The following is a 19,098-nucleotide window of genomic DNA, read 5'->3' as shown; positions in this document are numbered from 1 at the left end:
TCCACTCTCCCTGTGTTCCTGCTTCCTGTATACCCCTTGATGAACACTGTTGGTGGGGCCCAGCCTGTGCCTTTGGCCCTATAGCTTCTTCAGTGTACTTGTCTTGTAGAGAAAAAAAAACTCAGAACTAGCAGGAATAAGGGACAGAGGCCCTCATCTTCTCAGCTTCCCTGGTACCCGCTTCCATTAAGTGCCAGGCCTTTCACCAGCCAGTGCTGTCCCTAAGTCTGGGGCTTCCCAGCTACCTGGGACCCAGCTGATTTAAGACATTTTGACTTTTGAGAATAGCTGGTGGGCCAGCCTCAGTGGTCATCATAGGGTCTCTGAAGGTACTGGGGTAGGAGTGGAGTCCCTTAGGGCAGAGCTATAAGTTCTGTCCCTAGGTCAGGAGAGTAATTTTCATCTTCTCTCACAGGAGCCACAAACCACCGTGGTACACAATGCTACAGATGGGATCAAGGTGAGTGGATCCTGAGCCTGTCTCCTGATTTCCATGGCAACAGGAAACAAGCAAGCTGGGTCACAGGGTCTGAGGGTCCTGATGTTGGCAGCCTACAGGCTACAACTTGAGACCAAGGTGTTTGCAGAGTCTAGGCTCGGGGTAGTGTGTGCCCGCTTGTTGCTCCATTCCCAGGAAGGGCACTGTACCTTAGTGATTCTGAGCTCAGGCCCTATATTCAGACAGGCCTGGGTTTGAATTTTGGCCCTGGGCCACTAGACAAGACACTCTAATTGAGGATAATAATAATAAAATTTTCCTTCATGACTTAGGAAGTTTAAATGAGAGTAAACAGCTAGAAAAACAGAGGCAAGAGTATTGTCATACCCCAGAGAGCATTCTCCATGGCCTCACCCTTTATGCCCTCAATAACCTTGTCTCCTTTTCACTACCCGTAGCAAATATTTATCGAGCCCTAAACCATCCATGGCTCTGGTTTACAGAAGTGACAAGACTAAAATCCTTCTTCACAGCTGTGGGGGAGACAAATAATAAAACCAAAAACCAAATACATAAGATAAAATCCAGTAGTGATAAGCGCTATGGAGAAAATGGCACAAAGAGAGTGTGAACAGGGCCTTTAGTTACGGGGTCAGAGAAGGGCCTTCCCCAGGGGGTGGTATTCGAACTAAACAATGGGAACAAGACAGCCAGGCAGACTCTGGGGCAGAGCGCTCTACACAGAGGGAACCTCAAGGGCAGGAGCTCGATATGTATCCGGAATGAAGAAATAGAAGAAATCAAACACCTAAGAGTGAGATGAGCAAGGGCGGAGAGCAGGGGTCTAGGGTGGCAGGAGGGTGATGAAATTGGCGAAGCAGTTAGGGACTGCTATATAGGACTTTTAGGAGTTTACATTTTAATCCAGCAGCAATAAGAAGCTATTGGAAGTTCTCAACTGGGAAGTAATGTAGTCTGATTATTCTTTGAAAAACCACTCTGGCCATGTTATAGGCAAGAATTTTAGGAAGTAGACAAATGCAGAAGCAGGGAGATCAGAAAGTGATTGTAGCAGTTCATGTGCTAGATATTGGTAGCTTGGACTCAGGTTATAGCTATGCATTTGAAGAGAGGGGGTAAAATGGTATTTATTTTGGTGGTAGAACTACAGATTTGATTTTAGATTGCATAGATTTTTGAGGGAAAGAGAGAAAGAGTAGAATCAACCTAGGATCAAACTTAGGAGAAGACTCTAGGTTTTCGCCCAAATAATGGCATTGATGGTACCATTTACTGAGTTGAGGAAGATTAGGGAGAATGTTTGGGAATCCAGAGTTTTGTAAGAGTAAGAGGGCAAGGGTAAAAATAGAACTTTCCATGATTCCTCCTTGAACCTCTTGTAGGAGCACATACTCTGCTTTTCTGCATGGTTCTTCTGGTTTCCAAGGGCCTAATTATATAAACAAACATGTTCTTTTTGGACTACAGGGTTCCACGGAGAGCTGTAACACCACCACAGAAGATGAAGACCTCAAAGGTAGGTGCCGGCCCTTGGTGGGGAAGGGACCCAGCAGTGTCCCAGGTACCTTGGCTCCAGTGGAAGACCTGCCTTGTCTGCCCCCAGAACTGAGATCGATGTCTCCCTATACCCCAAGAGAGGGCTTGGCATAAAGCTACTTTACATGGGCCAGGACACAAGACCCTGTCTGTTGTTACTAGGTTGGGCAAGAGGCATCTCTTCTTTCTTTGACCCCAAGACCGGAATAGCTGAACTAGAACTTTTCCTGAACCTATCTGGGGCCAGGGCTCAGAAAACTGTTGCTCATAATGATGTGACATTCTAGAACAGGGACATCTTGAGTCCCTGTAGAAGTAGCCCACAAATGTCACGAGTCATTAGTAGAGTGACCAGTTATCTCAATTTTCCCAGGATTGAAGTGATTGCCAGGATGTGGAACTTTCAGTTTTAAAACTGGATCATTCCTAGGCACATTGGGATGAGTTGGTCACTTTCGTCACAAAGCCTTGGCATGAATGATGGAGTCTGAGTCACATTTGGCTGTGTCCCGGTGATCCTGTGAGGACCACCAGCCTAAGCTTGGGCCTGGCCAGAGTGCCAGGGGGTGTGGGAAGACGTGACACTCTACTGCTCTGCATCTCAGTTTCCTTATCTGTAAATTGGGAATTATAATAATAAAATTTTCCTTCATGACTTAGGAAGTTTAAAACGGTGGCTAGAAAAACAAGCAAGAGTATTGTCATACCCCAGAGAGCATTCTCCATGGCCTCACCCTTTATGCCCTCAGTAACCTTGTCTCCTTTTCACTACCAGTAGCAAATATTTATCGAGCCCTAAACCATCCATGGCTCTGGTTTACAGAAGTGACAAGACTAAAATCCCTCTCCACAGGTGTGGGGGAGGCAGATAATAAAACCAAAAACCAAATAAATAAGATAAAATCCAGTAGTGATAAGTGCTGTGGAGAAAATGGCACAAAGTAAAGAGAGAGCGTGAACAGAGCCTTTAATTAAGAGGTCAGAAAAGGGCCTTCCCCAGGGGGTGGTATTCAGACTAAACAATGGGAACAAGACAGCCAGGCAGACTCTGTGCTGCTCTTTGGTTTGGCCTCCTGGAATTGCTCCCTTTACCTTCAGTTAAGTGACCTTGGGGCAGGCTCAGAAAAGATGGAGGAATGTTGCAGGACAGAGCTGAGAGAACATGCCCAGGAGCAATAAGGGGGCACCAAACTTTTGAGAACCCCCAAAATAGCATAAATGTGTAAGGCAGTAAAGAACAGTCAGTCGCTCAGGGCTGTTGAGATTAAGGTCAGATCAGTTCAGTTCTGTTGATGCTGGCAGAGTACGTGGATCCTTCACTGCTGGGCTCTTGACTTTGTAGCCTAGCCCCCTAGAACATCTTTCCCAGGAGAAGGAGTCCTTGTACAGGCTGTTTGAAGGCTCCTCTAGAAGCCACAAGCCCAGGTCTGTGCATCTCCCTGGGGCTCTTGGCTGGGAGGCCTCTCTGATAGAGGTGGCGGCGTGGGATGTGGTCCAGTGTCCACAGCAGCCCGAGGCGTTGCCTTGCCCCGGCTCTGCAGGGCCACGGGCTCGGGTCCTGTCCGGCTTGCTCGCTCACCTGCCTTGTTCTGTTTGTTTTGGCTGCTCTGCCTTGCCCTGCCCTGCCCTGGCTGGCTAGCTGCCCCGCTCCGCACTGGGAATGGCAGCTCGGTGCCTGAAGGACGGAGCTCCCGGGACAGAACAGCTCCCTCTGCAGGCATGCAGCCCCAGCCTTCTCTCTGCTCCTCAGCCAGTAAGTGTGAGGGAGGCACAATCTGGCTTCTGTCTCCCCGGCTCGTCCTGAAGCCCCTCAGGGATGCCCCCAGAGCTGTCAGCCCAGCCCAGCTGTCCATCTGAGTAAGCTTTGGGAGCTCGGCCTCTGCTGGGTGGGGAAGCTGATTGGAGGTGCTGTTAACCAGGCAGAGGGTCCTGAGACCAGGACCGAAAGACATAAAGAAGAGTGGGTGGAAGAACAGCCATGGTGGGAAGAAGTAGAAAGCCACTGAGATGTGCAGTGGGCCTTGCCTCAACACCAAGCTAGGAAGAACCGCCAAGTCAGAAGTCAGGTCACAGGTGGTGGGAGCCGGGCTGATAGCGAAAGTGCAGTAGCCCAGAAACCGTGTTGGGATGTGTTTCCTGAGGCTCGGCATGTCATATTAAGAACATGGGGCTTGGGTGAGACAGACCTGAATTTGAATTTCAGCTACCCTACCTTCAAAAATGTGTGAAGTAGATTAAACCTCCCACTGCTTCAGTTTCCTAAGCTGTAAAGTGGCAATAAAATGGCCCATACTTTAGAGCATTGCTATGAAAAATAAATGAGATAGTAGAATGTTTTGATATGATGCCTTGCTGAGTTAATGGTAGTTCATATTTCTATTTTTTGTTGTGTCTGTGTAGATTATGCCTTTGTCTGTTGCTTTTCCTCCTACCATCTATCCTTTTGGAGTTTCTAAACACAATCTTCTTCACCCATAGGGCCCCAGTCAGGTCCTGCAAATGGATTTGGTGGGGTTGGAGAGGGCGTGTATGTGTACACATGCCTGCTTGCCTCTAGAAAGTGGATAGAGCTCGTTGGTTCCCCTAACCTGCTGCTTACCCACCTGGGGCTGCCCCCCGAAGGTGCTGATGGCTCTGGGGCCCTCTCCCGGCTGTACCTTTGGCCACGCTGCCCTCTCCCAGCTGTGCCTCTGGGCTGTGTTGTTCTAATGTTCGCATTTGTCTTGCAGCCTCTCACTCCTGTGAGGAAAGGCTTGTGGCCCGGGCCAGCCCAGGTTTCTGGTCAGTGTTAGCCCGAGCCTACCCTTACCCTGGCAGCACCCTCTGCTAATAGTGGCGCTCCCTGTAAGTGAGCTGCCCATGAGTGCAGGTTGTCACCAGCAGTCCCTTGGCTTGGGATAGGGTGGAGGTGGGGGGCTCTGAGGGCACCAATTCTGCCTGCCTGTTGGTCTGAGCCTTGTCTTAGTTTTTTTAAGGGACACATCCTGGCATGAGAGCTGGAATGAGATTTAGAGCTTCTCCAAATCTTGTCCAGGGTAAACAGAGCTGTCTCTCTGGTGAGGGCTCTGTTTAAAAAGAGTGTTTATAGTTCCAAGATCCTTTAACTCAGAAAAGCCCTGTGGAGGAGATGAGCAGGGTGAAGAGAATTAAGCATCCATCATAGGACTCTGTTCATCCTTTTGAAGCCCTCATCCCTGGCTAGATTCTATTCCCAGGCTGGCTGTTGCCCAGGGCTAGGTTCTGGACTACTGAGTGGGAGCGGGGTGGGGAGATGTGGGGGTGGTAATTGAGACCTGACTGAGCCCCTTCAGGTGAGAAACATAAGTGGGTGGTGGAAACAGCCTTATTGGGAGATGCTTCTTAGAGAAGCTGAACCTGCTGGGGATGGGATACACAGACTCTGGGCAGGGCATTTATGATGTGTGAGGCTCCTCAGCTGTTAAAAACAAGAGTGTTTTCTGTATCCTGGTTGTTGATGGAGAGGGAGACAAAGGCCAGAGAACCATAACTAAAAAGTGGGCTTCAGGAAAAGGGGGTTGGTTAGCTCTACCGACAACAGGGGGCATGGAGAGAAAGATAGGCTCACTCTTCCTAGAAAGGGCCTTAAAGACAGAGAAGAGGGACGCCTTTGTCAAAGAGATCACAGGGAATTCTCGAAGGATAGGGGAGGGTTTTGTGTCACTTGGGAGCTTCCCAGTCCCACTCAGGTAAATTGCTGGATTTTTTCCCCCACAGTGCGAAAACAGGAGATCATTAAGATCACAGAACAACTGATTGAGGCCATCAACAATGGAGACTTTGAGGCTTACACGTGAGTAGAGACCTATTTCCTTGAGACCCAAGTTTCTCAAGGCGTTTCCTTCCTCATAAAAAGCAGCTGAGACCCTGGGAAAAGGAAAGGCTGAGTCTTGGGCACAGTGTCTGAGTAAAACACCAGGCTCCTAGTTTGGGTGCCCTTCCAGGTAGAGACCCCATTGATTGATTCAGCCCATGGGCTGAAAGGGCAGGGCTAAGCTCAGCAGGTAGGCCCCTAAGATCTTAGCCATCTTGTCAGGCCTAGTCCACAGCTAACCTGCTACAGGACAGACACAACTGATGAGGAAGAAATACAAGTAGTTCCCATAGAAGACTGACAAGCTACTTTTTCTTTTCTTGCAGGAAGATTTGCGATCCAGGCCTCACTTCCTTTGAGCCTGAGGCTCTTGGTAACCTCGTGGAGGGAATGGATTTCCATAAGTTTTACTTTGAGAATCGTGAGTGGGTTCGTGCTGCTGATATACTCCTGCCTGCCCCTTCACCCCTTTGCCTCTGTCCCCACTCACCCTCTCTTCCTACTTACCTGCTTTTCCTTTATTCGACCTACCTGCTGCACTCTGGTCTGTGTGCTGGTCTGCACCCTCCTTGTGCCCTGAGGATGTTCTTAAATGGCACCTTTGAAGGCCTTGCTCCAGAGCCCTGTGTGCTCCTTCATTCTGCAGCTGTTTCATGGCAGTGCCAGTTGCCATAATCAGGATCAATGTACTTCTTTAAGCCTCACTTCTTTCCAAGATAATTGGAAACCATTTGAAATGAGGTTGAGATGATATCAACAAATAATAATGAAGCTCTGTGTCTGTAAATTTCACAATAGAGGAAATTAATACCAGGATAAGAATATGCAAGCCAGTAACAGGGCACTGTTGATGGTTTGTGAAATCGGAAGTTATGGCTAGGGATCCTCCTAAATATCGAGGGAGACAGGAGTCCTGGCTGGGGGTTGTACACTGGACAGTTTGTGAAAGTCCCAAGAGATAAGAATCTGAATCACTACCTCTTCCCATCTTCCTCTCTACTCTCTAAGGCCCTTGCCGTCTTATTTTTTTTCTCTTCCTTCCCACTTTATCCTGGATCTTCCCCATCTTGCCCTGAATTTTATTTTGTCATTGTTTTCTCTACTAACTACCATCCTCCCCATGTCTCAGCTGCAAATGTAAACCCTAGGCTGAGTAATTCTTGTAGCCAGAAGCAATTCCAGAGTTTATGGAAGCTCTAGGAAAGGTTTCATGTAACCCTTGTCTAATATTTGAATTGAACTAAGATGTGAATCTCAATAAAAATAACACAATTCAGTTTTTGCTGATAATGGCAATCCAACTTCTTTTGGCTTTCCCACAGAGGACCCTGGAAACGCTAGGAATATCCTGAGCTTGTTTAATGATTCTATTTTAACTTTGGATTTTTTTTAAATCACAAATCAATTTTGAATATTTTAAGTTCTTGATTTTGCTCTGGAGCCCTAATTAAGGACAAGCCAACCTTTATGAAATCTAAACATCAGCCCGGCAGAGTAAAAAAGATCAGAGTTGAGAATCAGATGGTCCTGAGTTCAAATGTTATATGATTTGGGCAAATCACTTAACTTCCTTGAGCCTATCTCCTTATCTTATAATGAAGAAAATAATATCGACCAAGGAGTGCATATAAAACCCCAGCACAATGTCTGATTAAAATAATAGCTGCTATTACCATTGTTCCCCACCTTTCTCTTCCTTTTGGATAACCAAGACTAATGTGATGGGGTTTCCTGACCTCTGAAAGGTGCATGGGGGACTTAGAGACTCCCAGAATGGTTCCTGGAGAGAGGGTGAGACTTAGAAGTGCAGGCTGGGAGGAAAATGCTGGTGCCCAGGCCTGATGCCCTCCTACCTACCCCACCCTGCCCTGCCCCCTGCAGTCTTATCCAAGAACAGCAAGCCCATTCACACCACCATCCTGAACCCACATGTCCATGTGATCGGAGAGGACGCAGCTTGCATCGCCTACATCCGCCTCACTCAGTACATCGATGGGCAGGGCCGGCCTCGCACCAGCCAGTCGGAGGAGACTCGGGTCTGGCACCGCCGGGATGGCAAGTGGCTCAATGTCCACTATCACTGCTCAGGGGCCCCTGCTGCACCGCTGCAGTGAGCTCAGCCACAGGTGCACATGGTGGGGGGTGGGAATGGGCTGGGACAGGTGGTTGAGAGGTGGCATTGCGGGGGAGGAGATATGGGCCATCCCAGAGGAATGGCAAGGGCTGGACAATGTGGTTGTAATAACTTAAGCTTTGAAATCAGACAGACCTGGGTCAAGCTCTAGGATTCCAAATTGGGTGGAAGGTTACATCCTTTCCCTAAGCCTCAATTTCCTCAGTTGTCAGAAAGAGGGAAAGAGTGGTACCTATCTCATTAAGTTGTTAGAATTAAATAAGATATTTATAAGTAAAGCATTTAGTAAGTGTTCAGCAAATATGAGGCATTGTATTTAAATAACTAGCTTCTTCCCCATCCTCCACCTTCTCGGGCAGACTTGGCCATGTGTGTAATGTGTTTAAGTCCCTGGAACTCATCTGTGTGTTTATTGTTCTCTGTTCTGTTACCACATCTATCCTGTTTGACAGGGGCATTAGGAGATCCCAGCTGGAGGTCGAACCTTCGCAGCCAGTGGCTCTGGAGGGCCTGAGTGACAGCGGCAGTCCTGTTCGTTTGAGGTTTAAAACAATTAAATTACAAAGCGGCAGCAGCCAATGCACGCCCCTGCATGCAGCCCTCCCGCCCGCCCTTCGTGTCTGTCTCTGCTGTACCGAGGTGTTTTTTACATTTAAGGAAAAAAAAAAAGAAAAAAGGATTGTTTAAAAAAAATGGAATCCATACCATGATGCGTTTTAAAACCACCGATAGCCCTTGGGCTGGCAAGAAGGCAGGAGGAGTTTGTGTGATGCCTATTCTGGCATGAGCAGCGGGCTCACCCACCAGCCTTGAAGAGGTGAACTTGGCCTCTGGCCTCCACAGACTCGGGGGACCAGGCAAGAACTCTGACAGAGCTTTAGGGCTGTGATGTGATTGCAGCTCTTGAGTGGCCTGCCTGTCCCAGGTCTAGGAATGGACTTCTTCAGAATTTGCTTAGGCACCTAGAATAAGGCTGATGAGAACATCGTGGCCATCAGACCTACTTGGGAGAGAACACAGAGCTCCCAGACTGCTGTGGAGGCAGCTGAGAAGCAGTGGCCTGAGGACTGAGGGCCCAGATGTTGCTGTACTGTTCCATTTAGTGTAGAAGGGAAGAGAATTGGTGCTGCAGAAGTGTGTCCGCTACGAAGCCGATGAGAAACCTCGTGTTAGTCTGACATGTACTCACTTACTCATCCATTTCTATAGGATGCACAATGCACGTGGGCCCTGATATTAAGGCCTAATCCCTGCAGTGGGGAAGGGGAAAGGGTTGCCGCTTTGCTTCGTGTTTGTTTTCTTATAACTTAGCAAGGAGAGAGCCAGACCCTGGTCAGGGCTCCCCTTGCTGCCTTTGGCAGTTCTGTTTCTGTGCTGATTTGGACCATCTTTGTCTTGCCTTTTCATGGTGGTGGTCCCCATGCTGACCCTCATCTGGGCCTGGGCCCTCTGCCAAGTGCCCCTGTGGGATGGGAGGAGTGAGGCAGCGGGATTGAGTTGATGGTTGTCTCTATGCATTCAGGCTGCCCTCAGGGCTGCCTCCCTTCCTACTATTCCCTTGCTGCACGTCCATCTCTTTTTCCTGTCTTTGAGATTGACCTGACTGCTTTGGCAAGAAGTGTCCTCTTTAAAGAGGCCTCTTTACTGACCAACTGAAGTATAGACTTACTGCTGGACAATCTGCATGGGCATCACCCCCACCACCACCTGCATGTATCCAATAGAGGTGTCCAGAGCCAAAGCTCTTTGCATTCATTGTCCCTCTCTGTGCTCAAGGAGTTCCATTTCAGAGGGGAAAGATCTATAAGCAGATGGCAGAGAAGATACGGAGGAGCGATTGGTCATAGTCTTGGTTTCCCCCAAACAACTGTGCAAGCTTATCTGCACAAATATCTGCACTATTAGGGAGAAAGGTGGGTAGATCCCAGCTCCCTGGACTACCTTCAGGAGGCAAAGCTACAGGTTCACCTTGGAGCCAGCTGAGAAGAGAGCAGACTCACAGGTGCTGGTGCTTGGGGTTTAGCCAGGCTCCTGGGAGCACTTCATGCATGCCCCAGCCCCTGGGCCCTAGGCCTTTCCTGCCCTGAAGCCTGCAGTACCAGCACACAGACACCATCACCATAGGGTTTGGTTTTGCTGGCTTGGAGACAAATGGTCTTAGAGTTCATTAAGACCCATAGCTTCATATGGCTGCTCCAGCCCCACTTCTTAGCATTCTTATTTCTCTTCTGGGGCTAATGTCAGCATCTATAGACAGTAGACTATTAAAAAAAAAAAAAAATCACCTTTTAACCAGGAAATGGAAGGCATTTGATGCAGAATTTTTGCATGATGACATAGAAATAATTTAAAAATAGTGTTTGTTCTGAATGTTGGTAGATCCTTCATAGCTTTGTTACAATGAAACCTTGAACTGAAGATATTTAATAAAATAACCTTTAAACCGTCCATTGTGTTACTGCTGTTGGAGGATTGTGACCAGAGGCTTAGATTTTAGCAGCCTGAGTTGCAAGGCTTCGGATGGAGAGATGTACCTTCCCCAACTCCCTTTGGGCTCATTTTGGGATGAAACTTCCTTATAAATTCATTAACCTCCAACCAGTCCGCCGGGCTGCTAAGGCGAGTTGGGGGTGGGAAGGAAGGATCTGGGGACCTTGGATGGTGGGCCTTTAGGGTTATCGCCCCGCCCTAAGTCCCCCGTACGCGCCAAAGGCCGCCCCCTCCACCCCTCAGTGGGCCGTCCCAGCTCCCCCTCCGCGGGGCTGAGTGGACGAGCCCGCACCCTTGCCCCGCCCCTTCTTCGGGAGCTGCGGCGCCCGACGCTCTTCAGACTGTGCCACCCCGCAGGGAGGAAGGGGTGCGCCTCTGCGGCTGGGCCGCAGAGCCCGCTGTCTGTGAGGCCGAGGCTCGGCTGAGCGCTGCAGAGGACAGTCCGACTGCCTGGCACTTGGGCGGCGCGGCTGCCCTGTCCGGAGGCGGCGGAGACCAGAGCAGACGCCGCGAGCGGCAGCGCGCCGCTTCCCCCCAGTGGGAGCGGTGGTTGGCCCCGGCTGCGGCAGAGCGTTCGCTGGGAGATGGCGGAGCTGCCGCGACGAGGCCCGAGGCCCGGACAGCAGGGAAGCCGGGCGGCCCCGGCACAAGGCGGAGTCCGGGGACAGCGGGGACGCCGCCCAGTCCGCCGGGTGAGCTGCCCCTGAGGATACCCCACAGACAGGGTCGCCTGCAGTTCCTCCCGTCTGTTGGCACCATACCACCCGCGGGGTCGTCCTGGGCGGCTCCTCAGCGCGGCCCTGCGCTCCCCTCGCCCCGCGTCCCTTCTACTTGCCTCCCTCATAGTGGCCTCACTCCCCTCAGCTTGCCCCCTCATCATGGGGCTCCTCCTCCCCTGTGGGCTCTCCTAGCCCAATGCGCGTCTCGATGTCTCCCCAGACTCTCCTCAGAGCTCTCCTTGCCCCTTCCCTTTAATGCTCCACATCCAGCGCTCTTTCCATATCCACCTGTGACTTCATATACCCCCTCAGCAGCGTCCCTTCATCCGTAAGTTGGTGTGCCAGCCCTGCATTCCGGTGTCGCCACTCGGTACCTCCTCCTCTCACAGCATCCGCTTATCTCCCAGCACGGAGCCCACACTCCCGCCTCCCTGAGTCCCTATCACTTTTTTCCAGCCCAGGCCTGGATGACTCCTTTGGTTTCTCCCTCAGAAACCTCACACTGCTGCACACACATACAGCAGCCCACCTCACCTGTGTTCCTACTTCCAGATAGCACCCCCGGCACCCCATCTCAAAATATTGCTGCTGCTTCTAGGTATGAAGCTAAAATGCAGTGGTTAAGAGCATGGGCTCTTCAGTCAGACTGGTCTGACTGAATCCCAGTTCCTCCGCTGACAGCTGTGTGATCCTGGGCAAGTTACTAAGCTTCTCTGGACCCCAAATTACTCTTGGAAAATGGAGATAATAATAGTATCTACCTCTTACCTACTCTTAGGGCTAGTGTGAGCATTAAATATATGGAAAGCTCTTAGAAGAATGGCAGAGAGTAAGCTCTCAATAAATGTTAACTACAATACTTAATACATCCCCAATATCCACTTCCCTTTCAGTGACTTCTCACCATTGTTTTCACCAGAGTTTCCTCTAATTCTTAGAGTTCACCCCTTTCACCATTTTGGTTCTTTCCCAATTCTCTTTTCATGTCAATTAGTTTTGCCCAGGCCAAAGCCGAACTGTTCTTAAATCATCTCTCTCAATTCTGAAGGACCCTGTCCCTGCCTAATCACCCCTAAGATGTGTATGTCTGGAGGTGGGTGGTAGAGAGGAATTGCCAGCCACTGGCCTTACTAGGAGTGGCTAAGGTGGAGAGAGCAACACTAAAGCTTTTAGAAGCAGTCTATATAAGAAAAAAGGGCTCCAAAATTAGGTCTCAGTAAAACTTTTCTGATCACACTGACCTTATTCCTCTCTTTTATTGTTTGGATATGACTTAAGCTCCTGTTGCTTTCTGTCATCCAGCCCCACTCGGTTTGCTCTGTTTTTGTAACAGGACTCAATTCCTCATGTCTCTCCAGGCTAGCTCAGGACTCTACTGAGCTGTTTATGGATGAGAGAATAGTACCACTTAGGCTAAGTTAGGAAGGAGAACTGGAGTGGATAGGGAGAGAGACTCTGGACTCAGCTCTCTGGCTTTTCTCAGGTCCCAGTGATGTGGCCTGCTCTTGGGTTATGTTTTTATCATCTCTCCTGACACTGGCACAAGTGAGGTGAAAGGCAGAGGATGAGTAATTTTTCATAAGCAATGAAAAAGAGAGTCCGCAGGTTCTGGGTTTGGAAGCTAATAGAATCATTAGCTAGCACCATTTCTCTTCGCTCTTGAATTCCCCCACCATAGTGTCCACCTGACTGCATGTTCGTTAGTGCTGTTAGCCTGTGAAGTTGGGTTTGATTGATGAGGAAGATTAACAGACTCATGAGTTTCCTCTTAACTGATATCTTGTTGGAGCACAGGGCTTTCCATTCCTTCTTCACAGGAAGACCAGAGCTCCTGCTGGCTGGCCAACTGCTTGGTCATGAGATGGTAACTCCTTTCAGAGCAGGTTCATTTTTAGCCTCCTGGACTATTTGGCCTTTCATTCATGGGAGATTTGTTCCTTTCCAGCCCTTGGATATACTGCTCCAGCTCTGAGCTTAGCTCAGGGAGGAGACTTTAGACAGTATTCTAAGAAGGGGAACAATCTCTGAAGCTAAGATTTGAGACTCAGATTGTGTTGTTCTTCTACAGGAGATTTTTTTTGGAGAACAAATCCTGTGAGCAGAAGGTAAGAGATGTGTGAAGAGGGTAATAGATTAATGACACAGTTTCAAAGGGAGAAACAATCTATTGATTTCTCTGTCTTACAGATAGGAAGGGAAGAAATTGTGAATTTTGCTGACCTCTGATGTGAGGACCTCAAGCCAAGGGTGGAGCCTGACTAGATTTACATCCTGAAGCTATGGGTCAGGGGGCCATGGTGACCTGACACCAATGGACTCTGTCCAGTTGTCCCCTGTTGCCCTTTCTACCTCCCCTACACTATACTAAGGGGACTTGTCTCCACCTCTTCAGGGAACTGACCCTGAGGAAATCCCTTTCCCCTCTTTTCCTATCCTTCCACCCTCCCAAGAGAGCCCCAGCCTATAGAACTCCTACCTCCCATCCCTTGAGGTGGTCCCCCCATCCCTCTATCCCCTCCCTCGCCATGCTCAAGCTGTGGAAGGTGGTACGCCCAGCTCGGCAGCTGGAACTGCACCGCCTCATACTGTTGCTGATTGCTTTTAGTCTGGGCTCCATGGGCTTTCTGGCTTACTACATATCCACCAGCCCCAAGGCCAAAGAACCCTTGCCCCTGCCCTTGGGAGACTGCAGCAGTGGTGGGGCAGCTGGCCCTGGCCCTGTACGGCCTCCAGTCCCACCTCAGCCTCCCCGGCCTCCAGAGACAGCTCAAACCGAACCTGTGGTCCTTGTGTTTATAGAGAGTGCATACTCACAGCTAGGGCAGGAGATCGTGGCCATCTTGGAGTCTAGTCGTTTTCGTTATAACACTGAGCTGGCACCTGGCCGAGGGGACATGCCCACACTGACTGATCACACCCGGGGCCGCTATGTCTTGGTCATTTATGAGAACCTGCTCAAGTATGTCAACCTGGACGCCTGGAGTCGGGAACTGCTAGATCGGTATTGTGTGGAGTATGGCGTGGGCATCATTGGCTTTTTCCGAGCCCATGAGCATAGCCTACTGAGTGCCCAGCTCAAGGGATTTCCCCTTTTTCTACATTCAAACTTGGGGCTCCGAGACTACCAAGTAAATCCTTCTGCCCCGCTGCTGCATCTCACACGCCCCAGCCGCCTGGAGCCTGGGCCACTGCCTGGTGATGACTGGACCATCTTCCAATCCAATCATAGCACATATGAACCAGTGCTTCTTGCCAGCCTTCAGCCAGCTGAGCTTCCTGTGCCAGGACCAGTGTCTCGCCGGGCCCGGCTTCCCACCGTGGTACAGGACCTGGGGCTTCATGATGGCATCCAGCGGGTGCTCTTTGGTCATGGCCTTTCCTTCTGGCTCCACAAACTTGTTTTTGTTGATGCTGTTTCATACCTCACTGGCAAGCGCCTCTGCCTGGACGTTGACCGCTACATCTTGGTAGACATTGATGACATCTTTGTGGGCAAGGAAGGTACCCGCATGAAGGTGGCTGATGTTGAGGTCAGTCTTTTTTCCTTAGAAGCTATTTCAAGCTCTTACCTGTCAGACTTCTTTCCTTGATTCTGAGCTTGTCTTAGGAATACTTCTCATTTTTCTCCTGCTCAATCTGCTCTCTCCTGATTTCTTATGTTCCTGCTACTCTTCCCAGGCTCTGTTGACCACCCAGAACAAACTCAGGACCCTAGTCCCCAACTTCACCTTCAACTTGGGCTTCTCGGGCAAGTTCTATCATACTGGTGAGCTCATTCCCCTGTGCCTTCAAGCATATCAGTCTTAATTTGATCTGTTCCATCACTGTCCATCTTTCTGGGTAGACAAGTTGGAGAGAAGGGGCAAGATTTGGAGTCACAATCCTGTGAGGAGCTAATGGTGGGTATGAATTTAGTTTAGCATGGGTGGCTGGAGGGCAAGTTGACTAGCAGGGCAATTAGTCTTACATGAGCAGATGTTCCAAGGATGGAAAGTGTTCAGTGTTGTTATAGAACAGAGGAGGGCAGATGGGCTAACTGGCTGTGGTCAGTGGTCATTGTGTGGTCATAGGGACAGAGGAGGAGGATGCAGGGGACGACATGCTGCTGAAGCACCGCAGAGAGTTCTGGTGGTTCCCCCATATGTGGAGCCACATGCAGCCACACCTGTTCCACAATCGCTCTGTGCTGGCTGACCAGATGAGGCTCAACAAACAGTTTGCTCTGGTGAGACCCTTGCATCTCTTCCTTATACTTTTCCCCAGAGATAATGGTTTCTTTTCAGCCTTCCCCTAATAGAGTACCGTTTCCCTACCCTTTACATTTCTTTCTGTGGAGGCATCCCCACCCTCTTTACCCTCTATTCCCCAAACCTCACCAGGTCCTGGTGAGAATCTATGCCATTCCCAGGAGCATGGGATTCCCACGGATCTGGGGTATGCTGTGGCCCCCCACCACTCGGGCGTGTATCCCATCCACACGCAGCTCTATGAGGCCTGGAAATCTGTATGGGGCATCCAGGTGACCAGCACTGAGGAGTATCCCCATCTCCGCCCTGCCCGCTACCGCCGTGGCTTCATTCACAATGGCATTATGGTGAGGGACTCCTAATGCAAATTTGAATCAAGCTCCCACATTTTGACAACTTTCAACTTGACCTATGTCCTGTCAAATAAGGGTTGAGGGGTGAAAAGTCATGGTGCACATAGCAAGAGTTTTAATACTATTAACTTCATTCAGACTGAGTCCTTCACAAACCCAGGGAATCCTAATGCTTCAGGACTTTTGTCCTTCATCTCATTCTCCTTTTTAAATCTCATTTATCCCTGTTTTTTTCCCTCCAGGTGCTGCCACGGCAGACATGTGGCCTCTTCACTCACACAATCTTCTATAATGAGTATCCCGGAGGCTCCCGTGAACTAGACCAGAGCATCCGTGGTGGAGAGCTCTTTATGACAGTGCTGCTTAATCCGGTAAGGTGCCGAGAAGATGAGCTAGAAGAATGGAGAGCCAAAGTGCTCGCAGGCTGGGACCTTTGCTTACCAAGCTTGCTTCTGAGGTGGGGTAGGCTCTCCAACTCTGACATGCAGGCACCCCCTTGCAGATCAGCATATTTATGACTCATCTGTCCAATTATGGAAATGATCGACTGGGCCTGTACACCTTTGAAAGCCTGGTACGCTTCCTCCAGTGCTGGACACGGCTGCGCCTGCAGACTCTTCCTCCTGTCCCTCTAGCACGAAAGTACTTTGAACTCTTCCCTCAAGAGCAAAGCCCTCTTTGGCAGGTATGGGTGAAAGTCAGGCTGACCAGACATGATGGTGGGGAATGAAGAAAAGATTAGACCTTATCTGATTCCTGGCCTCACCTTCAGAATCCCTGTGATGACAAGAGGCACAAAGACATCTGGTCCAAAGAGAAAACCTGTGATCGGCTCCCGAAGTTCCTCATTGTGGGACCCCAGAAGACAGGTGAATCATCCTTAGACAATTGTTCTTGCCCTGCCTTAAACACAAGAATCTTTGGCCAAGGAATTCCCTTCTCATACCCACCCCTCATTAATCCAGTCTCTTGAGATAGTGATTCTTACTTAACCTTGGTTATATATCAGAATCATCTCTTGAGTTTTTTAAGATCCACAAGTGATTCTGATGCACAGTTATGGCTGAGAACTACTATTTGAACCCTTCCCTGGGCCTCACTCAGACTTTCCTTCTCTTACTCCAGTTTGGCCAAAGGGGATTTTACTACCCAGAGTGGTTGCTTTCTTACTTCAAGAGCATGTTGTTGAGCTGGCTTCTCTTCCATGGACTTCCTTGGACTTTCTCTCCTGTTTAGGGACCACAGCTATTCACTTCTTCCTGAGCCTGCACCCAGCTGTGACTAGCAGCTTCCCTAGCCCCAGCACCTTTGAGGAGATTCAGTTCTTCAACGGCCCTAATTACCACAAGGGCATTGACTGGTGAGACTGGGACACTTTGGAATGCTTCTCAGAGGAGCACTCCCTACCCCCAAAGTACCCCATTTCAGCTTCCACTATACTGATGTTGGGCCCTTTTCACACTGCAAATTCTCTGCCTCCTCTGTGCTACTTTTTAGGTACATGGACTTCTTTCCTATCCCTTCCAATGCCAGCACTGACTTCCTATTTGAAAAAAGTGCCACCTACTTTGACTCAGAAGTTGTACCACAGCGCGGGGCTGCCCTCCTACCACGAGCCAAGATCATCACTGTGCTCACCAACCCTGCTGACAGGGCCTACTCTTGGTACCAAGTGAGCCTGAAGCTAGGGACATATTAGGGCTTGGGGAGGGAGGTGGTCACTGCTAGAGAGACAGAAAGGGATAAGGGTAGGGATATTAAACTAGTGCCTTGGAGAGGGTTGCCAAGAGTGGGGCAAAATGATTCTGTCAAATCACCAATCCCTTCTCTTCCTACTCCTGTCCTTCAGCACCAGCGAGCACATGGAGACCCAGCTGCTCTGAACTATACCTTCTACCAGGTGATTTCAGCCTCCTCCCAGGCCCCTCTAGCACTTCGTTCCTTGCAAAACCGCTGTCTTGTCCCCGGCTACTATTCCACCCATCTGCAACGCTGGCTAACTTACTACCCATCTGGACAGGTACACTCCCCTGATATCCCTCACTGGGGTCTCCCTTCCCCTTAACTTCTAAAGAGTACAGTAGTAACCACATCCCTGTCCCTAGTTGCTGATTGTGGATGGGCAAGAGCTGCGTACCAATCCAGCTGCTTCAATGGAGAGCATCCAGAAGTTCCTGGGTATCACACCCTTTCTGAACTACACACGGACCCTCAGGTGGGAGAGCATGACCCAGGAGAGGACTATGGGGAAAATGGGGAAGCAGGCTGACCATGTCTGTTTGGACGAAATGGATTTACCCTGTCTCACAAGGAGACCTGTGTCTTTTGGGCTGGGAGAGAGAGAGAGTGTACATTTATGGGCTTGGATTTTTCTCCCTGCCACCTAATGGCCTCTTCCTGTTGAGCAGGTTTGATGAAGATAAGGGATTCTGGTGCCAGGGACTTGAAAGTGGTAAGACTCGCTGTCTAGGCAAGAGCAAAGGCCGGAGGTACCCAGACATGGACACTGAGGTAAGTAAATTCTGGGACATGTTATCCCTCTCCACCCCTAAGATCTGTTTCTGTGTCCGACTTCTTACCATTTCTGCCTTCATTTTTCTCTATCAGTCCCGCCTTTTTCTTACGGATTTTTTCCGGAACCACAATTTGGACCTGTCAAAGCTACTCAGCCGGCTTGGACAGCCAATGCCCTCATGGCTTCGGGAAGAACTGCAGCATTCCAGTCTGGGCTGACATCCCAGCCTCCTGTACCAGCAAAAAGCCCCCTGCTTCTCTAAAGGGCAAGCCCAGAGCAGGGCCCACAAGGGGGATTTGAGTGGCTTGGCCCCACCCCCTTCTACCTCAGTGGCCCTCAGACCTGGGATGTCTGAGAAGGGAAAGGTGTCCCTTTCCCAGCTCTGATGTCTGATAAAGGGGCTTCCCTTGATACCCCACATTATGGTACTAGTCACCTTTGACCCATGGTCTTAGAAGGTGGGGAGGAATGAGAGAGTACAGGCAGGGTATAGAGAAAAGTATTAATCAAATGATTTCCCTGTTTATCCCCAGAGTGTATACCTGGCTGTGGGAGGGATCCCTTACTGCGGGATTAATGGGATATACCTGTGGCCCGACCTCCCTAATGTCATTCACATTGAATGGAGATGAGGTCGGACAGTGGCTCATAGAGCTGAGTATGAGCCCTAGCTGTGGGCTTGAAATGTCCTTAATAAACATCCTTATTTTTCTGCTTCGTCTGCTTCACTGGAGTGGGAGAAATCTAGAATAAAGCAAGTATCAGACTTTTCCCCTGGTTCAAGGTTCATCTATGCGTGGAGGGAAAGAAGG

The 19,098-nt window shown here is 49.8% G+C and overlaps 2 protein-coding genes across 19 annotated transcripts in view; both read left to right on the top strand.

Annotated features, from left to right (window-relative positions):
• Positions 1 to 10,410, top strand: part of CAMK2G (calcium/calmodulin dependent protein kinase II gamma) — a 55,248-nt gene extending 44,838 nt beyond the window's left edge. For 5 of the 13 annotated variants that reach the window (XM_023527917.1, XM_023527920.1, XM_023527919.1 and 2 more), the window contains 5 exons: positions 416 to 460; positions 1,928 to 1,976; positions 3,636 to 3,749; positions 5,732 to 5,807; positions 6,155 to 7,118. In XM_023527917.1, the coding sequence (XP_023383685.1) occupies positions 416 to 460; positions 1,928 to 1,976; positions 3,636 to 3,749; positions 5,732 to 5,807; positions 6,155 to 6,503 (633 nt within the window). In that variant the 3' untranslated portion in view covers positions 6,504 to 7,118. Of the gene's footprint in view, positions 1 to 415; positions 461 to 1,927; positions 1,977 to 3,635; positions 3,750 to 5,731; positions 5,808 to 6,154; positions 7,119 to 7,709; positions 7,955 to 8,414 lie in introns of those variants that run through there. The other 8 variants (XM_011355281.2, XM_011355280.2, XM_023527923.1 and 5 more) reach the window with 3 other exon arrangements.
• A 363-nt stretch (positions 10,411 to 10,773) lies between these two features.
• On the top strand, positions 10,774 to 18,998 carry NDST2 (N-deacetylase and N-sulfotransferase 2). Of its 6 annotated transcripts, none has more exons than XM_011355273.2 (15): positions 10,775 to 11,144; positions 13,240 to 13,276; positions 13,363 to 14,701; positions 14,850 to 14,937; positions 15,242 to 15,396; positions 15,580 to 15,765; positions 16,014 to 16,142; positions 16,274 to 16,456; positions 16,544 to 16,640; positions 17,008 to 17,131; positions 17,269 to 17,443; positions 17,621 to 17,791; positions 17,877 to 17,986; positions 18,180 to 18,282; positions 18,379 to 18,998. In XM_011355273.2, the coding sequence occupies exons 3-15, from the start codon at positions 13,697 to 13,699 to the stop codon at positions 18,502 to 18,504; spliced, it is 2,652 nt and encodes an 883-aa protein (XP_011353575.1). In that variant the 5' UTR covers positions 10,775 to 11,144; positions 13,240 to 13,276; positions 13,363 to 13,696; the 3' UTR covers positions 18,505 to 18,998. The 6 variants fall into 6 exon arrangements, with proteins under 6 accessions (XP_023383680.1, XP_011353575.1, XP_011353573.1 ...); XM_011355271.2 differs by having other exon boundaries at positions 13,359 to 14,701; XM_023527911.1 differs by having other exon boundaries at positions 13,117 to 13,276.
• Positions 18,999 to 19,098: the final 100 nt, after the last annotated feature.

The sequence above is a fragment of the Pteropus vampyrus genome, unplaced genomic scaffold (assembly GCF_000151845.1).
Source record: "Pteropus vampyrus isolate Shadow unplaced genomic scaffold, Pvam_2.0 Scaffold20, whole genome shotgun sequence".
NCBI classification, from domain to species: Eukaryota; Metazoa; Chordata; class Mammalia; order Chiroptera; family Pteropodidae; genus Pteropus; species Pteropus vampyrus.
The sequence above is the reverse complement of the archived record's forward strand: the minus strand, read 5'-3'. Positions and strand labels throughout refer to the sequence as shown.